This window comes from Patagioenas fasciata, chromosome 2 (assembly GCF_037038585.1).
Source record: "Patagioenas fasciata isolate bPatFas1 chromosome 2, bPatFas1.hap1, whole genome shotgun sequence".
NCBI classification, from domain to species: Eukaryota; Metazoa; Chordata; class Aves; order Columbiformes; family Columbidae; genus Patagioenas; species Patagioenas fasciata.
The window spans coordinates 55,798,642-55,821,519 of record NC_092521.1 but is presented as its reverse complement, the minus strand read 5'-3'; the positions used below and the strand labels follow the sequence as shown (position 1 = coordinate 55,821,519).

General features: G+C 38.0%; 1 protein-coding gene across 13 annotated transcripts in view; it reads left to right on the top strand.

Moving 5' to 3' along the window:
- PIEZO2 (piezo type mechanosensitive ion channel component 2) overlaps positions 1-22,878 on the top strand; it is a 309,728-nt gene that overhangs the window by 239,078 nt on the left and 47,772 nt on the right. For all 13 annotated transcript variants that reach the window (XM_071804264.1, XM_071804257.1, XM_071804259.1 and 10 more), the window contains 10 exons: positions 1,485-1,685; positions 3,468-3,672; positions 3,816-3,917; positions 4,385-4,550; positions 12,731-12,974; positions 14,191-14,287; positions 16,047-16,206; positions 17,815-17,904; positions 20,475-20,596; positions 21,405-21,476. In XM_071804264.1, coding sequence (XP_071660365.1) covers positions 1,485-1,685; positions 3,468-3,672; positions 3,816-3,917; positions 4,385-4,550; positions 12,731-12,974; positions 14,191-14,287; positions 16,047-16,206; positions 17,815-17,904; positions 20,475-20,596; positions 21,405-21,476 — 1,459 coding nt within the window. The remainder of the gene's footprint in view (positions 1-1,484; positions 1,686-3,467; positions 3,673-3,815; positions 3,918-4,384; positions 4,551-12,730; positions 12,975-14,190; positions 14,288-16,046; positions 16,207-17,814; positions 17,905-20,474; positions 20,597-21,404; positions 21,477-22,878) is intronic.

Here is a 22,878-nt window from a genome sequence, read left to right as displayed (position 1 = left end):
GTTTTATTATTCCTATCTTGATTAAAAAACCCTACTTACAATAAAAATATGCCAACTCCCAGGGGAAACCTTGCATGTCTCTTCTTAATTTAGGGGATCTCTAAAATTGTGTATACACAGTTCAAGGCTGTCAGAAATTTGTTGAGTAAGCAACAGCAAGTTTTGATCTAACTAGATTTATTCCTCATTTCTTCCCTGAGAGTTTACTTGTGTGTGCTTTGTTTGTGTAAGACCTGTCAAGCACTGGTGGTCGACATATCAGGCCCTGGTAGTGCCTCTACCTCTCAGTCCCATAGCCATGCACCTCCCACAGTTAAGAATATAAGTGAGAAGAGCAATTACTGACCCAAGAGTTCCACGTGGAGAGTGAAGTTGCCTAGTGGTGTCTGGCTTGATGCTCTGAGCTTTACATCTATAAACAGATAATACTTTGGGATTAGACATTACTCTAGATGGGTTTTCACCAAATAATATGTCTCTGCAGTTCAATGCTAGACCTGAAGGTCCCAAGCTTCAGGTCTTGATGTATTTCTGTTATGCCTCTTTAACAACAGACTTTCCAAATATCTGCAGTGTTGAAGTGATGAGCCGGTCTATGATGGATTGTGTAAAACTCTCCCCAACAAGAATAGGAAGCCCAGTGACAGCAAGCTAAAATAATTTTTTATCAAAAAAACCCTCAAAACCCAAACCAAGAAAACCCAACCCAACACAGTGGCACCTGTCTCAGGACATTGTTGTCCCAAATATTTCTCCGTGAAGCGAGATGTAGAGATTGCCTCTTCAGCTTCAGTTATGGCTTCCTCAAGGAAATTTCTCTCAGCTGGTCTTTTCTACCAACTTTTGGAGTTAGTTAATACCTTTATTCTGTTGAGCACAGGGCAGATCTCCCTCCTAAGAGAAAAAGAAAACTGACTTCAGAGATGCTCAAGGCTGCATCCCAGTCAATCTGGTTTAGGACAGAAGGAGCTGTGGCGCAGTGAATATTGGCTAATAGACTATTCATTTAAAAGAGTATCCAGGATATATTTGCACTACACAACATCCTTGCAGTTCTAGGAAGTTAGTTCTTGCCAGCTGAACCCCTGCAGGTGGCTTTGTGTGTGCTTGTATCCTTCATCTCCTACAAAGCAAAACATGGTATTTTAAGAGAAGCTACGAAACATAAGAGGGCACATGGATGGGTCAGTGCATTTTACCTCACCATCCTTTCCTCAACCAGTGTTCGTTACAGTATTTTTTAATGAATGTCTTTAAGTGTATCTTCTGCATGTCAGTATTTTTCATCAAAATCCAAGAAGAGGTAGCAACCTCAATTTTTTTCAATGCTGGTAGCTGGGAATAAGTGTCAGTGCATCCTGGAGTGTGGAAGCACTCTGGTAACATGCATTTGAATATTCATGGGTTTACACTTATCAGAAAGTTTTATAGCTCCTTGTGGTATTGATTTTTATTTAATGTTCTTCTGGTTATATCTCCCATAGAATAACTTATTGATGCTGGCTATTCTGGCTTTTGAAGTTACAATCTACCGTCATCAAGAGTACTACAGATGTCGAAATAACCTTACTGCACCTGTGACTAAAACCATTTTCCATGATATTACAAGAGCACATCTGGATGACGGACTGGTAAACTGTGTCAAGTATTTCATAAACTATTTCTTCTACAAGTTTGGGTTGGAGGTAAATCACTATATATTAGTTTTTTTTCAGACTATCATTCCAAACCTTTTGATTGTGTTATTTTTGAATACTATCTTGAACTATGTGTGACAGCTGAATGCTTCTTAGTCATCACTCATGTAAGACCTTGCCACAATTGCTATCTCTCTGCTAGCAGTGGTTTTCCTCTTGCGTTTCTCTGTATGTCTTATTTATAACTCAACAAAAGGGTAACAGATGGGACAAGGGACAGAACTGAGGTGTACCCTCTTACGCACACACACACACAGAGGTAACCAGGGACTGCAGGAGCTGAAGAAGAAAGCTAAGTCTAGCAGACCTTTTTCTCTATTTAAGCATTTCTACACATTTTTAACTCTGGCTGCACAAATGCACCCTTCCTTTTTATAGTTGTTACTATAGCTGTTAGCAACCCGCAGGAGCAAGGACTCCAGCAAAGGTTATCGCCGTTTTGTGCTGCTAGTGTAAGAAAATATTCTTCCTCCAAAGAACTTTTCAATAGACAAGAAACGCACGGACAATTAGGAGATGCAGGTACAAAGGAGTGAAGGGATTTTTCTAAAGATCCGTTATGTATCCTAAATATCTGGTAGGTGTCTTATTTAGTAGAAGATCTACTTGTCTGTTTGCCAGCAGCAGTGACCCAGACTGCTGGGGTTTAGGCTCAGCTGGTGTCTTCCTTCTATCTGCTTCACCCAATCCAGCAGGAAAAATCAGAACTGAACCTGCCTTGGAGACAAGCTATTTCTGAACAAATGCTAAAAAAAATAAGAAAAAAAACTTCATCTCTATTCCCTTGCCTCATCTGTTTGTTCACAGACATCTGAAACGTACTTTCAGAAGTGTTTGTAGCAATAGTGATTTTTCACAAATATCTGTGGCTGTCTGCAGAAGACAACTTCTAGGCTAATGCATCTCAAATCTAATCATAATGATGTGCTTGACATATCTATTAAACACTATCACCCTTTCCTACTGATAAACAGAATAAACTGTTCAGACCAGTCTGAGGATTAAGAATGAGTGAAAATTAAAACTAATCAGTGAGCTATTTGCTTCAGGAAATAAATTTAACCTCATCCTAATCTGAGGAGGGAGAAAATCAAAATAGTGAAGTGAAGTGCACTGAATAAATAATTCACTATGAGCTAGTAAATAACTGTGGAAACATGCTTCATGACACTGAGTGAAGGGACTACTTTAAGTGGAGCCAGAGAACAGAAATTTTCTGTGATGTGGGGCCTTTAGAAGCATGGAGAACTAAAGCTGCCTTACAGCACTTGACTGGATTTGTCTATAGCCAATAGAAATTGAATGGTACAAATCCCTTCTCTTTTTGTCCTGTTCCTACATGAGGATACACTTCAGTTGTTGTTATTCTTAATATTTCCTCTTCTTTTTCATATCTGGAAGTGCCATCAAAATATATGGCTGTGTAAGATGCGCTTTGCTTGGCAACAATTAAACATTTCACATATAGGCTACTGTGCCTACGCACTTTCCATTCTGTATCTTTAGATATCACATAATGGAAACCTGCTTTAGTGCTTTATTCACATAGCTGACTCTCCTAGAAGAGTGTCGCAAATTTGTGTGTTGCGGTGGGCTAGGTTGCTGTTGGAGACATACAAACTATTTTAGCGTATTGGTTTGCACAGGGTTCCTGCAGTCAGCCCCAGCACGTGTCAAGCATTCTGTCTGTATGGAGAATAGTTTATCAATGCTGCATTGACTAGCCGTCAGGTTGCAAATGTTGCCTGTGTTTCTTTACTGCTTTCCCAGACCTGTTTTCTTCTGTCAGTGAATGTAATTGGTCAACGAATGGATTTTTATGCCATGATTCATGCCTTCTGGCTGATTGCTGTGTTGTATCGACGTAGAAGAAAAGCTATTGCAGAGATCTGGCCAAAATACTGCTGTTTTCTGGCATGCATCATTACATTCCAGTATTTCCTTTGCATTGGCATCCCACCTGCTCCTTGTAAAGGTGAGAGCACTTACCCTTTATGGACAATTACTGCTGCTTGCTTATACAGAAGAGTGCTGGAAAATTGATAAGTATTCAGAAGAAAAGGATGAAGTAATTGTTATAAAGCTCTGATTGCATTTTTGTGTGCTTCTGTCATACAGACTATCCATGGAGAAGTGGCAATGCAAACTTCAACTCCAACATCATAAAGTGGTTATACTTTCCAGACTTCATTGTGAGACCAAACCCTGTCTTCCTTGTCTGTAAGTATCAAAGCACATAGTTGTGAAGTGTTTACGTGTCTTTTGCTCAACACATCTGTACTAGTATAATTTGAAGCCAGCCTTTTATTTACTCTTCAGTAGCGAGCTGACATGTTTTGTGGGTGACTGAATACTAAGTGTGGCTTTGTATGTAGTAGAAAAATTCAAAGAATTAATAATTTCTGCATCTGTTTTTTTTCCATATCCCATTTTAAATGAAGCAGCATAGAAAAGCATGAATTATTTCCCCTTTTCTGTTTTATTTCTCAATAAAAGTCACAGAATATGACAGATAAAACATAAATGCAGTAATACATTTCAAATTGTTGTTAAATGTGTTGAAAATAACACAGCATTAGACATTCAAAGTGTGGGAAAACAGTCTGGTAACTACATTATAATATATAACACTCCCCACACCTCAATTAATGACTGAATTTTTCCTTGCAACCACTGCTTCCTCCTAGATGATTTCATGTTGCTGCTGTGTGCATCCTTACAAAGGCAGACATTTGAGGATGAAAATAAAGCTGCAGTACGAATCATAGCTGGAGACAATGTGGAAATTTGCATGAATCTCGACGCAGCATCCTTTAGCCAGCATAATCCTGTTCCTGACTTCATTCACTGCCGGTAAGAACTGAATCTTAAATACTTGGAAAATACAGCGCTTCCTTTTTGTAAAGTTCTCTAGTGTGAAAGTAACTCTCTCAGCTTCCAATTTTACTTGGAATTGATATTCATGTGTGTTCCCATCTCATAATATACCATTTACTGCTGTATGAGACAGCAGACAGATAGCTTCTGGGCAATCAACTTCTGATTTAGAAAAGGCCAGAAAAGTCTTCCTAACACTGCTGATGGTTCTAAGTGCTCCCCAGAGGGATGTTCCATGATAAATTTGCCTGAAAGCATGTATTCCCTCCATGAATGCCCTGTAGGGCAGCATTTACGGTGAACTTAATCACTCTGGTGGCTTCCCCCAAAACACAGGCATGTTAGCAAGAATCCATTGTAGTCTGAACTTGCCCATTTACGTGTTTAATCCCACAGAGTCATCTGTCATGTCCTGTTGAGTTGTTGTTTATGTACAATCAAAATAATACTTTAATATAAGAAACTGCCCTTTGTGATATTTCATCTAGGCATAAGGACATTAAAATTGCCTTGGAAGGACAACTGACCTGTCTTCCTGTTTCCCAACATTTATGTAAGGTTGTTTAAGAAAGTGAATAATATAAAAAGGGACCAGAACCCGAGACAATGTGTTCTGGATTGTCTTCCAACTATGGAGCCATTCCTATGTGATCATTTTGGCAAACACGGATTAGATCAGCTCTTCTGAGTTGTGCTGGGCATACTCATAATTGAAGTTGTCTCCGAAAGTTTGATACAGTATTAAAAGAATAAACGAGAAGAGTAAGGTTTCTTACTCTGTTGTGTCAGACTAGGATTTTGTTTTGTGAATACATGTTACCAACAATGTCTGAATGTGAAAGAAATAAAAAAAAATGAACTAATGACTAGCAAAATCTTCCATTTGCTGATAAACTTTTATTTTTTTTAACCAGAGAAGTGCTATCACCAGAACACTTGTAAAGATCTTTAAGCTGATTCTGCTGTTTCTGTTAGAAATGGTGGCCAAAACTATCTTGAAATGCCTTTGAAGAAGAGACCATTGAAACACATTCAATTGGCTCATTTGTCCAGAGATTTATAGTCACTCCTGGGCAAAGGGTGGACAGTTCTCCCCCTTGAGTATTTCCAGTCTACACAGTGGACCATGTGCTCTAGTTGCAGTAACAGTAACCGTTAGAAGTCATAATCTATCTACAAAATGCTTCATCAAGTGAGAATGCTTTCCAAAAGACATCTGCCAAATAGGGCTTGGTTGAAAGGAATGTGTAAGGGGGATTGCCTGAGGTTTTTTCTTGCCACTGTGGTCATGGCCATCTTTGCAAAACTAATACAGCAGCTGCATCAGGCACACTGACGTGATTAGTCACTGGCAAAGACCATCACTGGTGCCATGGTTGCTGGCAGAAAGAAAAGATCAAATTTTTCCCCTTTAGTCCAGTGGAAAAAAAAAAATCTTTTTGACAAAAATTTGTTAATGATTAGAATGTGTTTTAAGGGTGTTTTCAGGAGGGAAAAAGAGGCAAGAAAATCCTACTTTTTAAACAGTCTCTTTTGGCATGTTTTCTACATTCCCTGGAATGTGATAGGTTGTCTGGTTGTCTGTAGAAGATATTCCCAAATGGCCAAGCATGAAAACTTTGAAGCACAGAGGATTTGAAGATTTTGGATGGGAATCAGAGTCAGGTTTCTAATGGAAAGCAAAGTCCACGCTGAACTGGCCGTCTGCCTCTGCAATCCTTTGGGTTGGGTTCTGTGCTTTGATTCATATGCATGGTATGCATAAGCTTGAAGTTTTTGGTGGCATCACATTGCTTGGCAGGTGCTGACACAAGTAGACCTGTGTATAGATGATTAACAATACACAACCTTTTAATTGGGAGTTTGCAACTCGTATTAAGCAATAAGTAATATTGCTGGTGGAGAGTACAAAAACCCAGAAAAGAAAAAAAAAAATCCCATTAGTTGTGGTGAGCTGAACAAATAAACTGTGATCGCTTTATACTTGTTCCAGGTAAATACAGAAATCTCTGTGACTGTTTCATGTGATAGTTTTATGTTGTGTGAATAAGAAGTAGAATGAAAAGAACAAGGTGGAGGAAGAAACAGAACAGGGACGTCTTTGTTTGAAAAATCTATCAAATAAATACAAAACCCATTAATTTCAGGAACAGAGGAAATTCCTGTTTATGATACCCTTTCTTGTAGATGCTCTTGCAGGTCAGCTGTAACTTCTTTTTTTGTTTTATTTTGTTTGTAATGTTAGCTTCCTGAATCTGTAGTGGCAACGTACTTGTAGAATGGGGTATATAGGTAAAAACAGACCTTTCTTTAGTATGAACTGTGTTCTTGATGATTTCTTTTCTTTCTTTGAGGATGCAGGTATCTCCTTCAATGCTTTAACTACAACACAGATTTCTCTAGGCTTTAGATGATGTTATATTGCACACATACAATCTTAAATGCCTAATTTGCTTCAAAGAAGCACAGGGAATGACTGGATGGACTCTTAAAGTGGCTGAATCTTTTATTAGGGATTATAAATCTTTAAAAAGAAGGACTCTCAAGCTCTGGAGAATCCACTGGAGATATATATGTCAGAAGAAAATGTATGTATCTGGCTGCCATCCAAGACAATTTGGAACTAAAAGGATTTTGTCTAAAAACATTTCTTGCACTTCACTATAGAAGTTTCAGAATGGTCTAAATATTTGGTAACATGGACAAGAACTTCATTCAAACCTTATCCAAGCAAGTGAAATGAAAAATGGAATTTCTCCAGAAGTCAGTCAGAAAGAGCCAAACAAATAAGTGAAGACAAACTGGTGATGAATAAATTACAAACCATAAAAAATAGTGCTTAGTATTCATGTGTTTTCTGAGAAGCCTGATGTGCATTTACTGCTGTGTAAAAGAAGTGGAAATTGCAGAGTAAAGCATCCTTTCTGATATGTCTCTTCTTATGAGAAGATGTCAGTTGATCACTGTTCTAGTAGGCACGAATAAAAAGCTTTTAAATACAATATAAACAGTAGCAGAAAAAAGAACATATTTTCAGATCCTTAATTTTTCTCTCTCTGGAGAAATACTTGAGCTCAACAATGATAAACGCAGTCTAAGGAAGAGATTTCCTGAAATTTTCTTGTCTTTCCACCCCCAGATTTCTCAGGGGATATGCGCTTGACCCTAAGGGAGAGCACAACCAAAGGCCTTTGAAACAGAAATGAAAATGAAGAACAGAAGTAGGAGCTTTTACAATGAAACAGGATTTAAAGTTACTTCACTGAGGATAATCCTTTCCCACAGTCTCTGATGCTGGAAAATTCTCATTTGAGTTCCCAAGCAGTTTTCAGACATTCCCTAGACATTGACAGGGAAAAAAATTGGGAATGCAAGCTATTTTTTTTCCTCTTAAGAGCCGAAGCAATATTAACAGCCAGCCATCAAACTGTACGCTTTAATACCTGTACCCTGGGAACCATCATGAGGTGCGTCAGGTGGAGTCTCTCAAAGGCAGCTACAATTCCTCTCTCGGAACTACACTTCTAACTTAGAGTAGTGAGAGAGGATCTGCAAATCATCATTACAGGCTTCCAATCCTATTTGTTGTGTGAAATCATTAAACATTTTGTTGCCAATAAAATCACCCTCAACAAATAAAACAACTTTGTATTTGGGAATTTTTAAAGTGGATAGAAGCACGAAGGAATGTTCCCATTGATAAGAGAGTGAGACTAAGAGATTTTCAGTCCTAGGAGAGGTCTTGATGAAAATAGAAGGGACTAAGACCTATAGGATCAACGATACTGAATGACTCTAAATGATTAAACGTCCATTGAAATAGAGAAGTGAATTTTGGGGAAAACAAATGAAGCTGCCTTCTGAAGACTGAAATGGAGGTACAGCAAAAGTCTTTTGGGATGGAGGCAAAACAGACTGTAATGCAGGGTCACACAGACTGCTGTGAATGTTAAGAGTAGGAGATACTGAAGAAGGGAAAGGAAGATGAAAGGAAGAGGAAGGGAAGGAGAGAAAGAAAGAGAGAAAGAAAGAGAAGGAGAGAGAAAGAGAGAGAGAAAGAGAGAAAGGGAGGGAGGAAGGGAGGGAGGGAGGGAGGGAGGAAGGAAGGGAGGAAGGGAGGAAGGGAGGGAGGAAGGGAGGAAGGGAGGAAGGGAGGAAGGGAGGAAGGGAGGAAGGGAGGAAGGGAGGAAGGGAGGGAGGGAGGAAGGAAGGAAGGAAGGAAGGAAGGAAGGAAGGAAGGAAGGAAGGAAGGAAGGAAGGAAGGAAGGAAGGAAGGAAGGAAGGAAGGAAGGAAGGAAGGAAGGAAGGAAGGAAGGAAGGAAGGAAGGAGAAATTCATAAATTCATTTAGGAAGTAGATGTAGCTTGCAGAATGCGTTTATATAGGGATAATATGCCTGGAGGAGAGCGAAGACATTGGAAGAGGGCTGAAGGAAGAGCCCTGGGGTTATCTGGAGGTGTCGGGTCACACTCAAAGCAACACAGGTGGCTGATTGGGGATCCAGCGTGAAGAAGTATTGAGCTGTATCAGTCAGTGCAACAGCAAAACGTTTTCTCATCAGTGTGTAAGCAGAAGTGTGTTCTTTCCGTAAACTTCAAAGTGCTGGCTGAGGAAGAACACCTTTCCTCAAAGGGGTTGTCAGCTGCAGCATCAGCACCTCTTGGTGCCTGCAGGCAGAGGTCAGGACACTAGACTGACCATAGCCGAACACATCATTAAGTGTGCTGGGAACACAACTGCACCTACAGCAATCTTTTTGCAACAGGCTGGATTGTATTGCAGTTAAAAATTAATCCTGTGGAAATAAAATATTGAAGCAATCATGGTAAGACCAATAAAACTTTGGTAAAGAAAAGCACATAATTTGATATGGAAAGGCATCTGAGGTTACGAAAGCTTTGATGGGTAGGTAGAATGAACTTCAGACTTTGTCTTCCTTGTTTTTGAGCAAGGTGATATGGTAATTTTTTCACAGATGTTATCCAGAGTATCAGTGGGTTCTGATAATGACACAGTTGGCAAATCAGCATTTTTCATTTTTCAGTCACCTTTCAGGTTTCTTCTGTATAATTTCTCATTCAGAGGTTACCATGCTACCAAAAGCCATAATTTGATTCTCTTGGTACAGTGGTGTAGTGGCTGATCTTCCTCAGATCCATGGCTGTATTCCTGGCCTCCAGTTATGCACTCCTACCTTTGCATTCAACACATCAGCAATGAGTTGATTCATAGGCTGAATAGGCGGAAAAGTCTTACTTCCTTCTCTCCTACTCCCAAAATAAATAGGCTTTTTCAAATTTGCTTCTTGAAACCAATTCAAAGAACCAAAGCTGAAGAAGGGGCTGGAATGCAGAGATGAGGGGATGAAGGGGAGTAGGGCTGTCCCCTTTGGAGGCAGCTACTCAGATTTCCTGGGTGTATTGTCAAGTACCACTTCCTGAGGGTGACCTCCCATCTCTGTGACTGGATGTGGATTTAAAAACCCCTTAGAAGGACGAGGTTTGGAAGGTTTACATGGCATTAAACTAATGATCTCTGTGGTCTGCAGCAAAAGCATAAAATTATGATATATACTATCCAAGCCTAAGCATTTTCTGCTGTCTATGAAGAAGTTTTCAAACAGAGCGTATACACCCTTGTTGATCTTCCGGGTTTGTGTAGGGTCTTTTTAGCTCTTGGAGTGGCTTTTAGCTTCAGCCTCCCACTGTTGTATAATAATCTTCAGAGTAAGGAACTGAAACTTCTAACTTTCTGTCTTTCTGGGGTCTGAGGCAGAATGTAAAGATTTGCATCTGAGAGTGTGTCAAGTGATTTGTGATGCAATATGTTGAGAACTCCCCCCAAGATAGTTCGTCGTTCCTGCTCTTACAGCACTTGACACATATATCATTACAAATAATTAATGAAAATTAGGGGGATGTATGACTCCACACTGCAATAGACGAGGAGTTTTGGCATATTGCAACTGAATAAAGTGTGATTTAAGGAATATTTTTATCTACCTGAGACTACTCAGATGTATTTCTGTCTATTGTGTTCAGTGTGGCAATGTTCTTGGGCCAGCACCGAGGTACCTGGGATAGTTGGTGATATTCATGGGTTAGATGTGTCTTGGTTGACTTGTTCAAACACCATTTTGTAAGACATTCACTTCAAAGTGAATTCTTGGGAGCCATTTTTGTGATTAGGCTTGCATATTTTTAAAAATCAGAGAAATTTCTATCTATAAGAACTACGTTGTTTGTCACCTGACACAGTTGTATTGCCTCCTGCCTTTGGAGAAGCTTTTCTTTACATCCTCTTTTGTTGTTCGTTTGTTTTAGAGATGTCCAATGCTATTATATTGAATGTATATTTTGAAAATGAGAAGAACAGTTGTATTTACTACTTTAGATGACTGCTAAAATGTAGCAAATGGTTAACATTACAGGGGGAAAAGGCTAAATTGTTCTCTTCCTTTTTATATTCCCTCTAATTTCTGAAACTTTCGATCTGAGCGATTTGTGCTGTTGGACTGTGACTTAACCAAATACCAAGTATATATGTCAGAAAGTTTGGATCCAGACAGATCCAGTTGTCTTTCAGAGTCAGAGTCCATTTTTATTGAATAATATTGAGATATTCTTGTTTGTTTGATCAATTCAGTTCGATTTGGGGCTTTTCTCAAAAGATACTGATGCTTTTTGTTGGTAGCAGAGGACAAGATTTTTGAAATATTCCAAGTGTTAGAACAGTATCAGGAAGATGATCTCTTCCTAGCTGTCCCATACATCAATAATTATTATTAAAGGAACACCAAATTTTATGTTTGTGGGTTTTTTCTGAGAAACAGTGAGAGCATCATTTTCAGTACATATTAAGTTAGTGAAGACCCATTCAACTGGTGTCTTCCACTTCTTTGTTTTTCCAGGGCGTATAGATTCTTTCTTAATGTTTTATCACCCCGAACCCAGTAGCGTCTCTAAAGTCATGGCATTTTTAGATTTTGTAGGCAGTAGTCCACAAATTTCTTAAATGTTTGTGGGAAATAAACATAAAGGGGCTGTCTCATTACTTTTCGTTAAATGCCTCTTTGGTTGGCTTCAGCAAGTGAAAAGTATAATACAGGTCTATAAATGTAGGGCTATAAATACACACTCCTAGAAAGTTCTGAGCCTGAGAACATCAAGCAGCAAGGGCCTTTTTATGTGGCTTCATACGGTGCATTTATTTCATTTACTCCTTACATGGTTTGGCTTAGGTGTATGTACACTCCTATAGTGCTGTCTCTCTGCCTGGTTTCCTGACAAATCCAGTTTCACAGCCTGGGTGAACAGACCCTGAAAACACAGTAACATCTGGAATCAAAACACTAAATGAGGGGAAACCCAAGAATTAGTTGGTTTTGCAGTGTTTAGCTATATGTAGTATTTGGTATTGCCTTTGGCAGATATTCTTATTTGAAAGCTCACCAAGTCAATATTAAGTCAAGATTTTAAGGAATCTGAAAATGCCAAATTGTTTCTTACTCTTTCCCACTGTGGACCAGGCTGATTTCAGATTGCTCTGTCTCATAGCTTCCTGGCAAACGTTTCAGTAAATTCTATCACATTTACATTCTGTTGAGACCTTTTACCCCTCAAAACTTTTACAGTTGATCTCCACTGGAGAAAGATATTTTTAGCGGCTGTCTTTGAAAACTAGGCTTTTAACCAGACTTAATTCCCAAGTAGTCAGCAATAAATACAGAATTGTTTGCAGTGGAGTACTGTAGCTAGCTTTTGAAGGTAGATTTGCTACAGTATTTCTCAGACTTCTTTAAAGATGACTTCCAATAGCTTTTATATTGCATACGTATCATTGCTAGGTAATATCACTGTATCATGAACATTGGTGAAAACATGTTTTTCCACCCTTTATGATACAAGACTTAATCCCACGTGATGCAAAGTGCCTTGACAGAGTGTAGCAAGGTGCTCATGCACATGAGTGAGCTAGAATTGAGTACATGAGCCAGGCAGACCCACTGACCTTAGTGTAGTCTTAAGCAGATGCACAAATGCTGAATTGTGATGAGAACGCTCAGCACAACTTAGGCATAGTGGTTGGCCAGTACTACAGGTGTATAAAAGGTAACATTGCCCTCAGAGAACAGTAACTTCTCCTTTTATTTCCAGGTCCTACTTAGACATGTATAAGGTGATAATATTTAGTTACCTCTTCTGGTTTGTGCTTACCATAATCTTCATAACGGGAACCACAAGGATCAGCATATTCTGCATGGGCTACTTGGTAGCCTGCTTTTATTTCCTTCTCTTTGGTGGAGATCTGTTGCTGAAGCCCATCAGGAGCATTCTGCGTTATTGGGACTGGCTGATTGCGTATAACGTCTTTGTGATCACAATGAAGAACATCCTCTCGGTAAGTACCCTCTGCTTTTCCTCTGCCCTCAACACTTATGCGGTTTCATTGGAAGTGTGCGCAGTGTTTTGAGTGGTCCTTAAAAATCCTTTTTCATGACCACAGCCTTCTGCAAGCACAAAGCAGGCTCCATTTTAATTCAGAAACTACAAGTGCATATCCAGGGAATAGTAATGCATGTACATTATAGGAAAATGTCCCCCCTTGTATTCAGTTGGGCTCTGTGGAAGCTCACAAGCTATTTTCAAAGGGCCAGGTTCTGTTTTATTTACCTAGTAAAGTCTCTCCTTAGAAGTCTGGTGAAAATCTCAGTGGAGTGAGAAATGAGTAAGAAGTGCAAGGTTAGTCATATTGTCAATAAATAGTGCATGTTGAATTAAACCTTTTATTTAAAACTACACTTTTCAAGCCTAGTACTAGGTGCAGTTGTTGTGTGATGTAATGTTATTAGTGAAGTTGACTAAAAATTTACAAACTACCTTCCCATTTCCTTTAGAACTAGTGTGAAATTCAGGTGAAAACAGATATATTTGATAATAAAATACCAAATTCTTCTGCAAAACATTAAAGCTTTTCTTACCTTAATTAACTCTTTAGAACAGATTCTTGCAGTGACACTGATAGGTGATTCAGAAAAGTCAGTAATTTAAATGTTTTTGAAAGATAAATTTAGATTTATTCCTGGCAATTGCTTTTTAGCTTTGAACATTTTTAGTGCTAGACTAAAATGAGCAGACATATTTCTTTTTACATTTATATAGTCACTGTACTGAAATAAAACTGACTTATGGGTGGTTTGAATTTGCAAATATTCTAAGTGCTTACATATGTGCTTTGTTTTCTGCTTGGGAATTCAGTGGACCTGCGTGTGTGTTAAGATTGTCCACGTATGTTTGCAAGATTAAGTCAGTGACTTATAGAAGTTGCTTAACTGTCTCATTGGATCACTTGCCAGGCATATCACCTCCTCTGAAAAAAATACAAACAAAACCCACATCTCTTCTATATCACTGATAATCAAAAGAACAAATTCTTGCTATTTAAATGTGGTATGTGTCACTGGTAAAGACACTCTTGTAATCTCTGTTTTACTAAGGTGATGTAATACAGCCAATGGCAGTCATAATATTCTCATGTAATGTAAAGAGGTGCAATAATTTTCTTATCTGTATTTCTTATATGGTTTGTTATATGAAACTGTTCTTTTAATTTCCAGATAGGAGCATGTGGCTACATTGAATCATTAATTAAGAATAGTTGCTGGTTGATTCAAGCATTTAGCCTGGCTTGTACAGTTAAAGGCTACCGTATTCGTAAGTATAACTCATTTTTTTAATTATCTTCTGTAAATAATCACCTTCAAAATCTTTTACCATATTAAGTTATGACATTGTGAAAATATCATACCTGAAAGTTCAGTCGATACAGCTTGGTCCTGTATTGTCTAGTAAGAAATAATATTGGAAATATTTCATAGAGTGAAAGGATATACATATACTGAGAGAACTATCAACACCCCTACACACATACCCACAACCAGCATTTGCTGTAAATTAACAATTTGGTGATGCTGGTGCTTAACACAATTTACGCGTGATACTTGCGGGCATGGTTTCACTGTACAACTTGCACTAAAATGTCAGGTCACCATCACTGCAAGGAGAGGGCACCTTTTCCCAGCGGCAGACTCCCACTCCTCCCTGTGTGCCAGGTATTGCATTCAATTGCTCAAAGGGCAAGAGGCTAAGCCAGCATAAAAGAGGTAATTTTTTGCAGGCTTAAGGAGTTCAAGCAATTATTTTTTTACAATTATTCTCATGTTCGTGGTGATAACAGAGAGGAAGTGCATAGTAGGTGTAGATGGGAGGTGAGAGAAGGGAGGCATGAAGCATGGAGAGTAAGACGCTTCACCTCTCAGTGAGCTATTAATTTGGCTTCATGTTGTCCTGACACCCTGGAGTGATGGTTTGAAAACAGCTTATTTTTTTTTCAGTGGTGTTTTTTTTCTGAATTTAAAGAACTGTTTAATCCTAGTGAGTCTGCAGCAAAGTTCTGAATTCCTGTCTTCAAATCTGATCTTAATAGATAACTGGGGAGTAGAGGAAAAGAAAGGAAACAAAAAGATGCAAATTCACAAGATAAATTTTGCCCAGTAGTTTTTGTATTATCCAAAACCTTTTGAGCAGGAACAGAAATTCAGACACAGGTTTGTGACTCCCCAGGGGGTGGCTATGGCAGGCTTTGAAGCTCTTGGAGTTTGACCTTCCAGACCTAATAGATTGACTTGCCAGTATCTGTCCCTTGAGTCCTTCTGCTCTCTTCTGTAGGGCAGCATAGGCTATTTAGTTTATAGTCTAGCTCCACAAAATCCAGTTTTAATTTTTTAATATCCCCAAGAGGACTGTCTTTTAGAGAATAAAGGAAGAAAGAAAGAATGAAATAGCCCAAGCCAAAAATTGGAGAGAGAAGGAATGGGATTTCCTCCCTGCCTGTCTTCTTTTACCCCAAAGGAAGCAGTTTTGTGGTTTCAAATATTTTTTTCTCTTATGCAGTGGAAAGAAACATTGACCTGAGTTATGGAGAGGAAAAATAAAAATATTAGGTTGTTGCAATCAAAAAATTATTTTGACAAAAATAAAACACTTCTTTCTGATGTTGATAGAGTTATTAATAGAAAAATGAGACAAAAAGTCACTTTGAAATTAATAATAAAATTGAAACATACCATTTTAGAAAATACTGAAATCAAATATTTCAGGGTAACTAAAAATACTTTTTCCTTATCTTTGTTTTCAAATACTTATTAGGATAGGGTGAATTTGCTTACAAGTGGTTCACTTTCGGTGAATTCTCAGTTTTCATAGGATATCACATTGTTGGAATCTTTCTAGTTTGCTGTAAAAGAAAATATTATGTACTTCAGATGGAAATGCATGTCAGTTTTCTTTAAGAAAAAGCTAGTTAAAGGACAGGAATTCAAATAATTTTAAAGGCTAAGATTATTTTATTGATTAAACATTATAAAAGAATACTTAATATAACTTTTCTTATGCTGATGATTCCTTTTGCCAGCAACCAATGATGCAGATTGTAAACTGCCCAGTGGAGAAGCAGGAATCATCTGGGACAGTATATGTTTTGCTTTCCTGCTGCTGCAAAGAAGAGTCTTCATGAGTTACTACTTCCTGCATGTGGTTGCAGATATAAAAGCTTCTCAGATCCTAGCATCAAGGTAAGAATAAGTTTTGAAAAATCCAATGAAACAGCTCAAGTTTCTCATGGGTACAGTACTTATTTGTTTATGATAGGCAGTACCAAAAGGGTCTTGATATTTAACATCAGTTTAAGCAGTCCATGTTAAGTTCATCATTGCAAATCCAAGTCTGACAAAGCACACATAAGAAAACAAATTAATTGAGAATCTGGTTGAAATTAAACCATCTTTCCTACCAGACACCATCTGCTGCTCTCATAGCCCTTATCTGTGAAAGCTGATGTGTCTTAGAGCATTCTCTCAACATCGATGTGTGTGAGAGTGAATGCCAGAGTTTCTAAGCTTTGGAAAGAAAACACACTGTTATCAGAACCTGAGACAACAGGCCATAGAAATCATGACTCCAAAAATGTCACGTGAAGAAAAATACAGAAAGGTTGTGACATCTGGCTGGGGAAAGACACTGAGTGTCATATCATTGAACACTGACTAGTTGTGGCAAGGAAGCATCACCTTCTTACTTGTACTTCCCCACAAGCTTTGAACTCAAGTGGACGATGGTAAAATCAGATTTGGATTCAAACAGCATAGTCTGAGCCTGTCTTCTAGTTGAAGTTAATGTTGTGAAATACAAATTCCTTACTCAAGTAATATTAAATTGTGGTTCAAACAAGAACAATGAGGATCCAGTGGCAGATTTCAATAGTCCATAAGAACTTATGACTGATCAAGCATGTCATTCTTTGTTGTACTTTACCATACTTTGGGACAATAATGATTACCAGTCTGGAATTTATTCCTGTGAAAAAAATTTAGTTGTGATTATCCTATGTATATACATTATCATCACATAAAACATGGTTAAAAAATTAATTAAAAGTAGACTCCTGAAACTATACCTGTTCTTACTGAATTCCTGACAAAATAAAGGCTTTAAATCCATGTTACTTCTTTGTGAGAGACTTTGAGACTCTTTGAGAGCTCAAGAGCTAATGAGTGAATGAGCAATGGCTGAGACATGATCTGAATGTCCAAATCGATCAGTCAATTACATTTCTAATGAAATGAAGTTAGAAGCCTTATTCTTTTGGCACACCTGAAACTTGCTCTAGGACTTGTGTCATCAGATTGCAATCACTGTACTGTGCAGCATGTAAAAGTGAAGATGAAGCTATGCTCATCATGACCCTGGATAAAACTGGACTTTACTCACAACTTCCAGGAGGGCTGAGGCAGGGAACAGGGTAATTATAATGCTGAAATGACTATGAAGACCAAATCCAGGAGGCATCCAGGAAGTCTTACCTCAGCCTTGAACTCACCTGTGTTCTGTGTTCTTGAGGGCTGGAAACTCAAGTCCCTGAGCAGCCGCGAGAGGAACTTGAAGTCTGAGTAAGGATCACAAGATTTAGGCCCAGATCTTGAAATTAGTGACTGTGAAGAGATTAGTAGTCTGGAGACACCGGTTATCTCTTTCAGGCCTTGGATTCGTTTTGTTTGATGCAAATGTGGTAGTGTACAGAAGGAACGTGGAGTTCTCTCTGATTAGCTGGCAAAAGGGAAACTTAGAAACATTTAATATTTCCTCTTGTTTTTTCCTTTCTTCTGCCCCTGTTTCTGCTGTAGGGGTGCTGAGCTTTTCCAGGCTACGATTGTCAAGGCTGTAAAGGCAAGAATTGAAGAGGAAAAAAAATCAATGGATCAACTGAAAAGACAGTATGTATTTAATGATTTTATAGATATATATAATACATATATAGACTTAGACATATGTGTGTATGTATTTCACTGATGGTTTATCTGGGACCTTTTACAGAAATGCTAATTAGGTTTCTGAAGCATGATTTTGCAATTACAGAAATTGGTCTCTGGGCATTCAGAGATCTTACATATTCTGATATTAGGTAGTTTTAGAGTAACCTTTTCCAAAAACGCAACATAATTCAGAGTCTAAACTTTCTTTTAAATATACAATTACATTTCTAGGACCAAAGGTTATGATGTTAATGTAAAGAATCAGAGTGTAGTGTACTGACAACCTGTTCCTCAGTGAGCCTGAAATTGTAATGGAAACCGATATTTCCTATAAATAAAGAGAGAAGATGTGAACTCCCCTGCTTATTCTGAAGGTTTTTCTAAACCTTAGAAATCCAGTGATGGCAAGGGAAGAAGATGAGCTTTTAACTGTCTATCACAGAAACATGACTATATAGTCTTCTAAGAGACTATGTGTATCTGTGCTATATTTTGTTCTCTGATAGATGTGCAACTCATATTTTGTTTTTGGGTTATCCTATTTTATGTAGTATGAATGCATGCAATGTGGATGAAATATGAGGAATAAACCTGTCTCTTTTCCTTTTTCTTTCCTTCCACCATTACCCTGTTATTCTCTCAATCTGTCTCTCCCCATCACTCAAGAGTAGGAGAGTCAAATGCAAATCCCCTTTGAAACTCATGACAAGGGGAGGCACTTTACTAATCAGAAGTGCCACATTAATCCTATGTCATTTGAAGGCTGAAGCCTAGATGGTTAGAAAATAGGAGACTGAGACATGGGGAGTTTGTGAGTTTGTCTAAAAAAAAAAAAAAATGGAACAGCAAGAGACCTCCTTAGAGAAGCTGTAGTTAAGAGTCACCTATATAACCTGAAATCACTATGGTCTGAGGAAGCTGAGTGGCATCCTGACCCTACTGCAATGGTTGGCAACATTCTCACTGATTTTACCACGATTAGGATTTTGTTCTGTTTATCTGTATTCCTAGTAGCATTTGCTGGATGCCTGTTGCTTCTGTTTCATTTGTGTTTGAGTGTAAAATAGATATGTTTACTTGCACTGAAAATATTTGCATTTAACTTAACTGGACAGGGGATCCTTTCCATTTATACAGCCAAAAAGCCACTCTACTGTCTCTTGCATGCAACCAGCATGCTTCTTTTGGAACTGCAAAAAGCTTTCAAAGCTCACCCACCACCATGCATGAAAAGCCATAACTGCTCCCTAAGCAGATGTCAAAGCCCACTCCTGACATCTTCTCCCGCACCTGCGAAACGAAGAAGCATCAGAAAGCTGCAGGGACTCTGCTGCACACCTGGGGTTTCCCACCAGATGATGTACTGGGCTGAATGCTGTGCTTAAATCAGTCTTATCCCAGTTGACAGGACTACCTGTCCTGGACTTAATTCTTTTCTGTAAATTCTGCAGAGTTTAAGATCAAGGACGTGATACTGCTTGCAGTAACACCAAAGCTAATCTATGTTTCTATAAAAATTCCTAGCTTGTATTTGCAGGATGTCTGACTTCAACAATAGAGGGTGCTTGTTTACTTTAATTCAATCATGTGTGTCAGTACTTCATACAGTTTAGGCTGGTTAGGATGAAGAGTACCATTAGCACAACCAGAAGTTTTGAACAACCTAGTTGTCCTGACTGACACAGCATAATGTCAGCAGCAGATGAATGATGGAGTAAGAAATCTAATCACCTACTGAATAATAGCAACTAGCTGAGATGAAAGCTTTTCCGTCTGTAGTGGGTGGTTTCTCCCTAACAAGTGAACAGGCTAATAAAAGTATTTAAGTGCATTTTGATCACTATATTAGTGAATAATTTGTTGCATTTATTATTATATTGAAATAACATTCTTTTTGATTTCTTTTTTTTTACTACAATTTTTCAAATGATGAGAACTTGCAAGTCTCAAAAGACCAGATTGTGCTAACTGCACAGGACTGCAAGAAGGAGAATTTAAGGTTTGCCTACATCTTGCCAAAACTGAACCAGTTTAAGTGTTCTATGTTTCCAGATATGTGGGACAAATGAGAGGTTAAAAGGTGAAGATGTAGCACAAATAGTGCAGGAACAGCCACATCACTGGTTCAGGGTGACAAGTTTCAGGAAAACCACTGCATTAGGCAGAAATCATTTTTTTCTCAGATCTTCACTTGCTGTGTTGTAGCTCCTTACAGAAATTCTTTAATTTTTAGATAGTAATAAGATAGTTGAGGGGAGTAAGTAGAACAGTCATGTGGTAGTGGGCAAACAAGCTCTCACTGACAAGTGAGTGAACCTCTAGGCTTGACCCTTCCAGCCAGTCCCTCCAGAGCCATTTAACTCCTTATGCTTAAGGGTAATATTCATGACAATGTGAAATGAATATTTCCTTTAGAAATACTGAAGAGAGAGAGAGTGTGTGTGTGTCTATGGATATGTTGAACACTTGCTTTTCAAGGTGAGTCAAAAAGGGTGTCAATGTGAATCTAATAAGATTCTTCGTTTTGCTAGAATGGATCGCATCAAAGCCAGGCAGCAAAAATACAAAAAGGGTAAAGAGAGGCTGCTAAGCATGACCCAGGAGTCCTCAGAGGGACCAGAGATTCGGAAGGTTTCTGAAGAAGATGATGAAGGTACCATTAGCTATTGCTGTACTGTAATTGCAATTGGGCACTAAGGACCTAATAGACCTAATATTTGGGCAAGTGATAAGTTGTTCTTCAGAACTGTCATGCAACAGGTTGCTAACTGTATATCAGTTTAGAGCTTGATTCAGCCAGAAAAAATCTGAGCTTTTGTACTGCAAGAAGGTTTAGAGAAAATGGTTTTCTTTGAGTTTACTTTTGGTTAACTTGAGGTTATTGGCAAAGAGCTGAATAGCAACACAAGTTTCTTTTGAAGAACGTAATTATCTACAAACCAGTGTTACAAACAGGTAGCTTTCACATTTTTCCAGCAACATTTTCTGGATGCTGTGAGGTTTTCTCAGTCACTGAAATATTTGTATACTTTTGAATGTTGTTTTAAACATGACAACAGGTAAAATGATACCTATCTAGTGTCACATTTCCAGCACTGACTTGGGATCAGCACTTACTGGATTTAAAATTTTTGGAGCTTGAAATGTGAGAGGATTTGAGAGAAAGGAAAACATTTTCTTCTTGAAATTACAACCAACTGTGGCTGTATGTTCTGAAACACAAAACTGAATTTTCTACCTGTTTTAGAGTAGAATGCTATTTTTACTGCTACATAAACCGGAGTATTTCTGCTCACTGGTCATGCTTCTGAATAATTTTAATATTGAATGTATTGAGTAGATCTAACATCTGATGTGCTCATGAAATTTTAGCTCTTTTGAGAGAGATTAAAAATGATTTATCAGTGTAAGAAACATGTTCTCGTTTTGTAAAATTAATATTTGGACATATTTTATTTTAGGAGAAGCAGACAAAGAGAAAGCCAAGGGCAAAAAAAAGCTGTGGTGGCGGCCTTGGGTTGATCATGCTTCCAGTAGGTTTTCTCAATCATCTTACAAATATGTGGATTTAACCCTTATATCCTTGACCAGAATGAAGGCATTTCCATGACCTGTTTGTTTTATGCCTGATTTTATGATTGTGACTTGATAGAAGGCTTGTTTTTTTCAACAAATGATTTCTACTGACAAATCTTCAAGGAGTGAGTTTAACCATATTTTGAACTTCTATGCATAGCTAGCTCATGACACTTTGGGTATTCTTAGAAAAACATCAAATCAGATAAACATGTGCCAAAAAGAGTGAAGTGGTTTTGAAAGTCTCAACTCCCCCCTACTGCAAAGCACAATATATTTAAAAATGTGAAGGTAAAGTTTTGCCAATGCATTCTTAGATTAGTCATAATTTCTTTTTCATATACACACATCATACATATTGGTTTATGGGTCATCAGTCATTCTACTGTCAGGTGTAGAAATCTGAGTACCACAATAAGGCAGCAAGACTATTCCCAGGACTAGGCTGTGCAGAGCTCAGCTGAATATCTCTGATCTCACTTCAATGTACTGTTAATGCTGGTTGTTTTGTTGTTGCCATTTTTTTTGTATTTATCTGAGAGCAGAAATAGGTTCAGTCTTGTGCATATCATGCATATTATTGTTGCATTATGATTTTTTTTTGGTAGCCCAGTCCAGGCATATAATAGAGTTTTTGCCTGTGTTATGGATTGAGTAAAACAAAAGAACTGAGTAGATTGCAATCTCAAGATGTACTTCCATTGGATCTTTGTTAAAGGAAATCAGTCATGAGCTATTTAAAAACCTGTGAAGATTTAAAAAATATTCAAGTGCATAGCACCGCTCAGAGTTAAATATGAATGTCTATATTTTACCGGGTCATTTAGTTTAAGAGTTACTCCAAGTCATACTTTTACACATCTACGTACTGCTTCTTTTATCTATGTGTATTTATTTATAACTTCAGCATATACATTTTCCAACAGTGTTTAACAGGATGTTGCATGATTATTTCTATCAAGTCACAAGTAAACTGTGCCTCTATTTTTATTTTTTCTAAAGGGCACACTGCCACTTTAGAGGAGACCTATCCCTTTTCAAAAGTCTTGTGAAAACAAACTTCTTGCCCTGTAGTTTCATTAGGAACAACCATGACAAATCAGATCAAAACAATAATACGTGAGATTTTACTGATTTCAAGCTACAGTGATTTTGAAGGAATGGGATATGGTCTCTTGTTTGTAATAAGTCTCTTCTTTGTAATAAGAAGAACTGCTCAAAGAGAGACATTGACTCTGGCTTTTACTTATTTCACCCTCATTATTTAATGTTTTTAGGTGGCAACTTGGGTTTTGGTATTTAAACAATGAGTATTCTTGACATTATTTAGTGCAATAATGCAAAACCTTGTGGGAAACA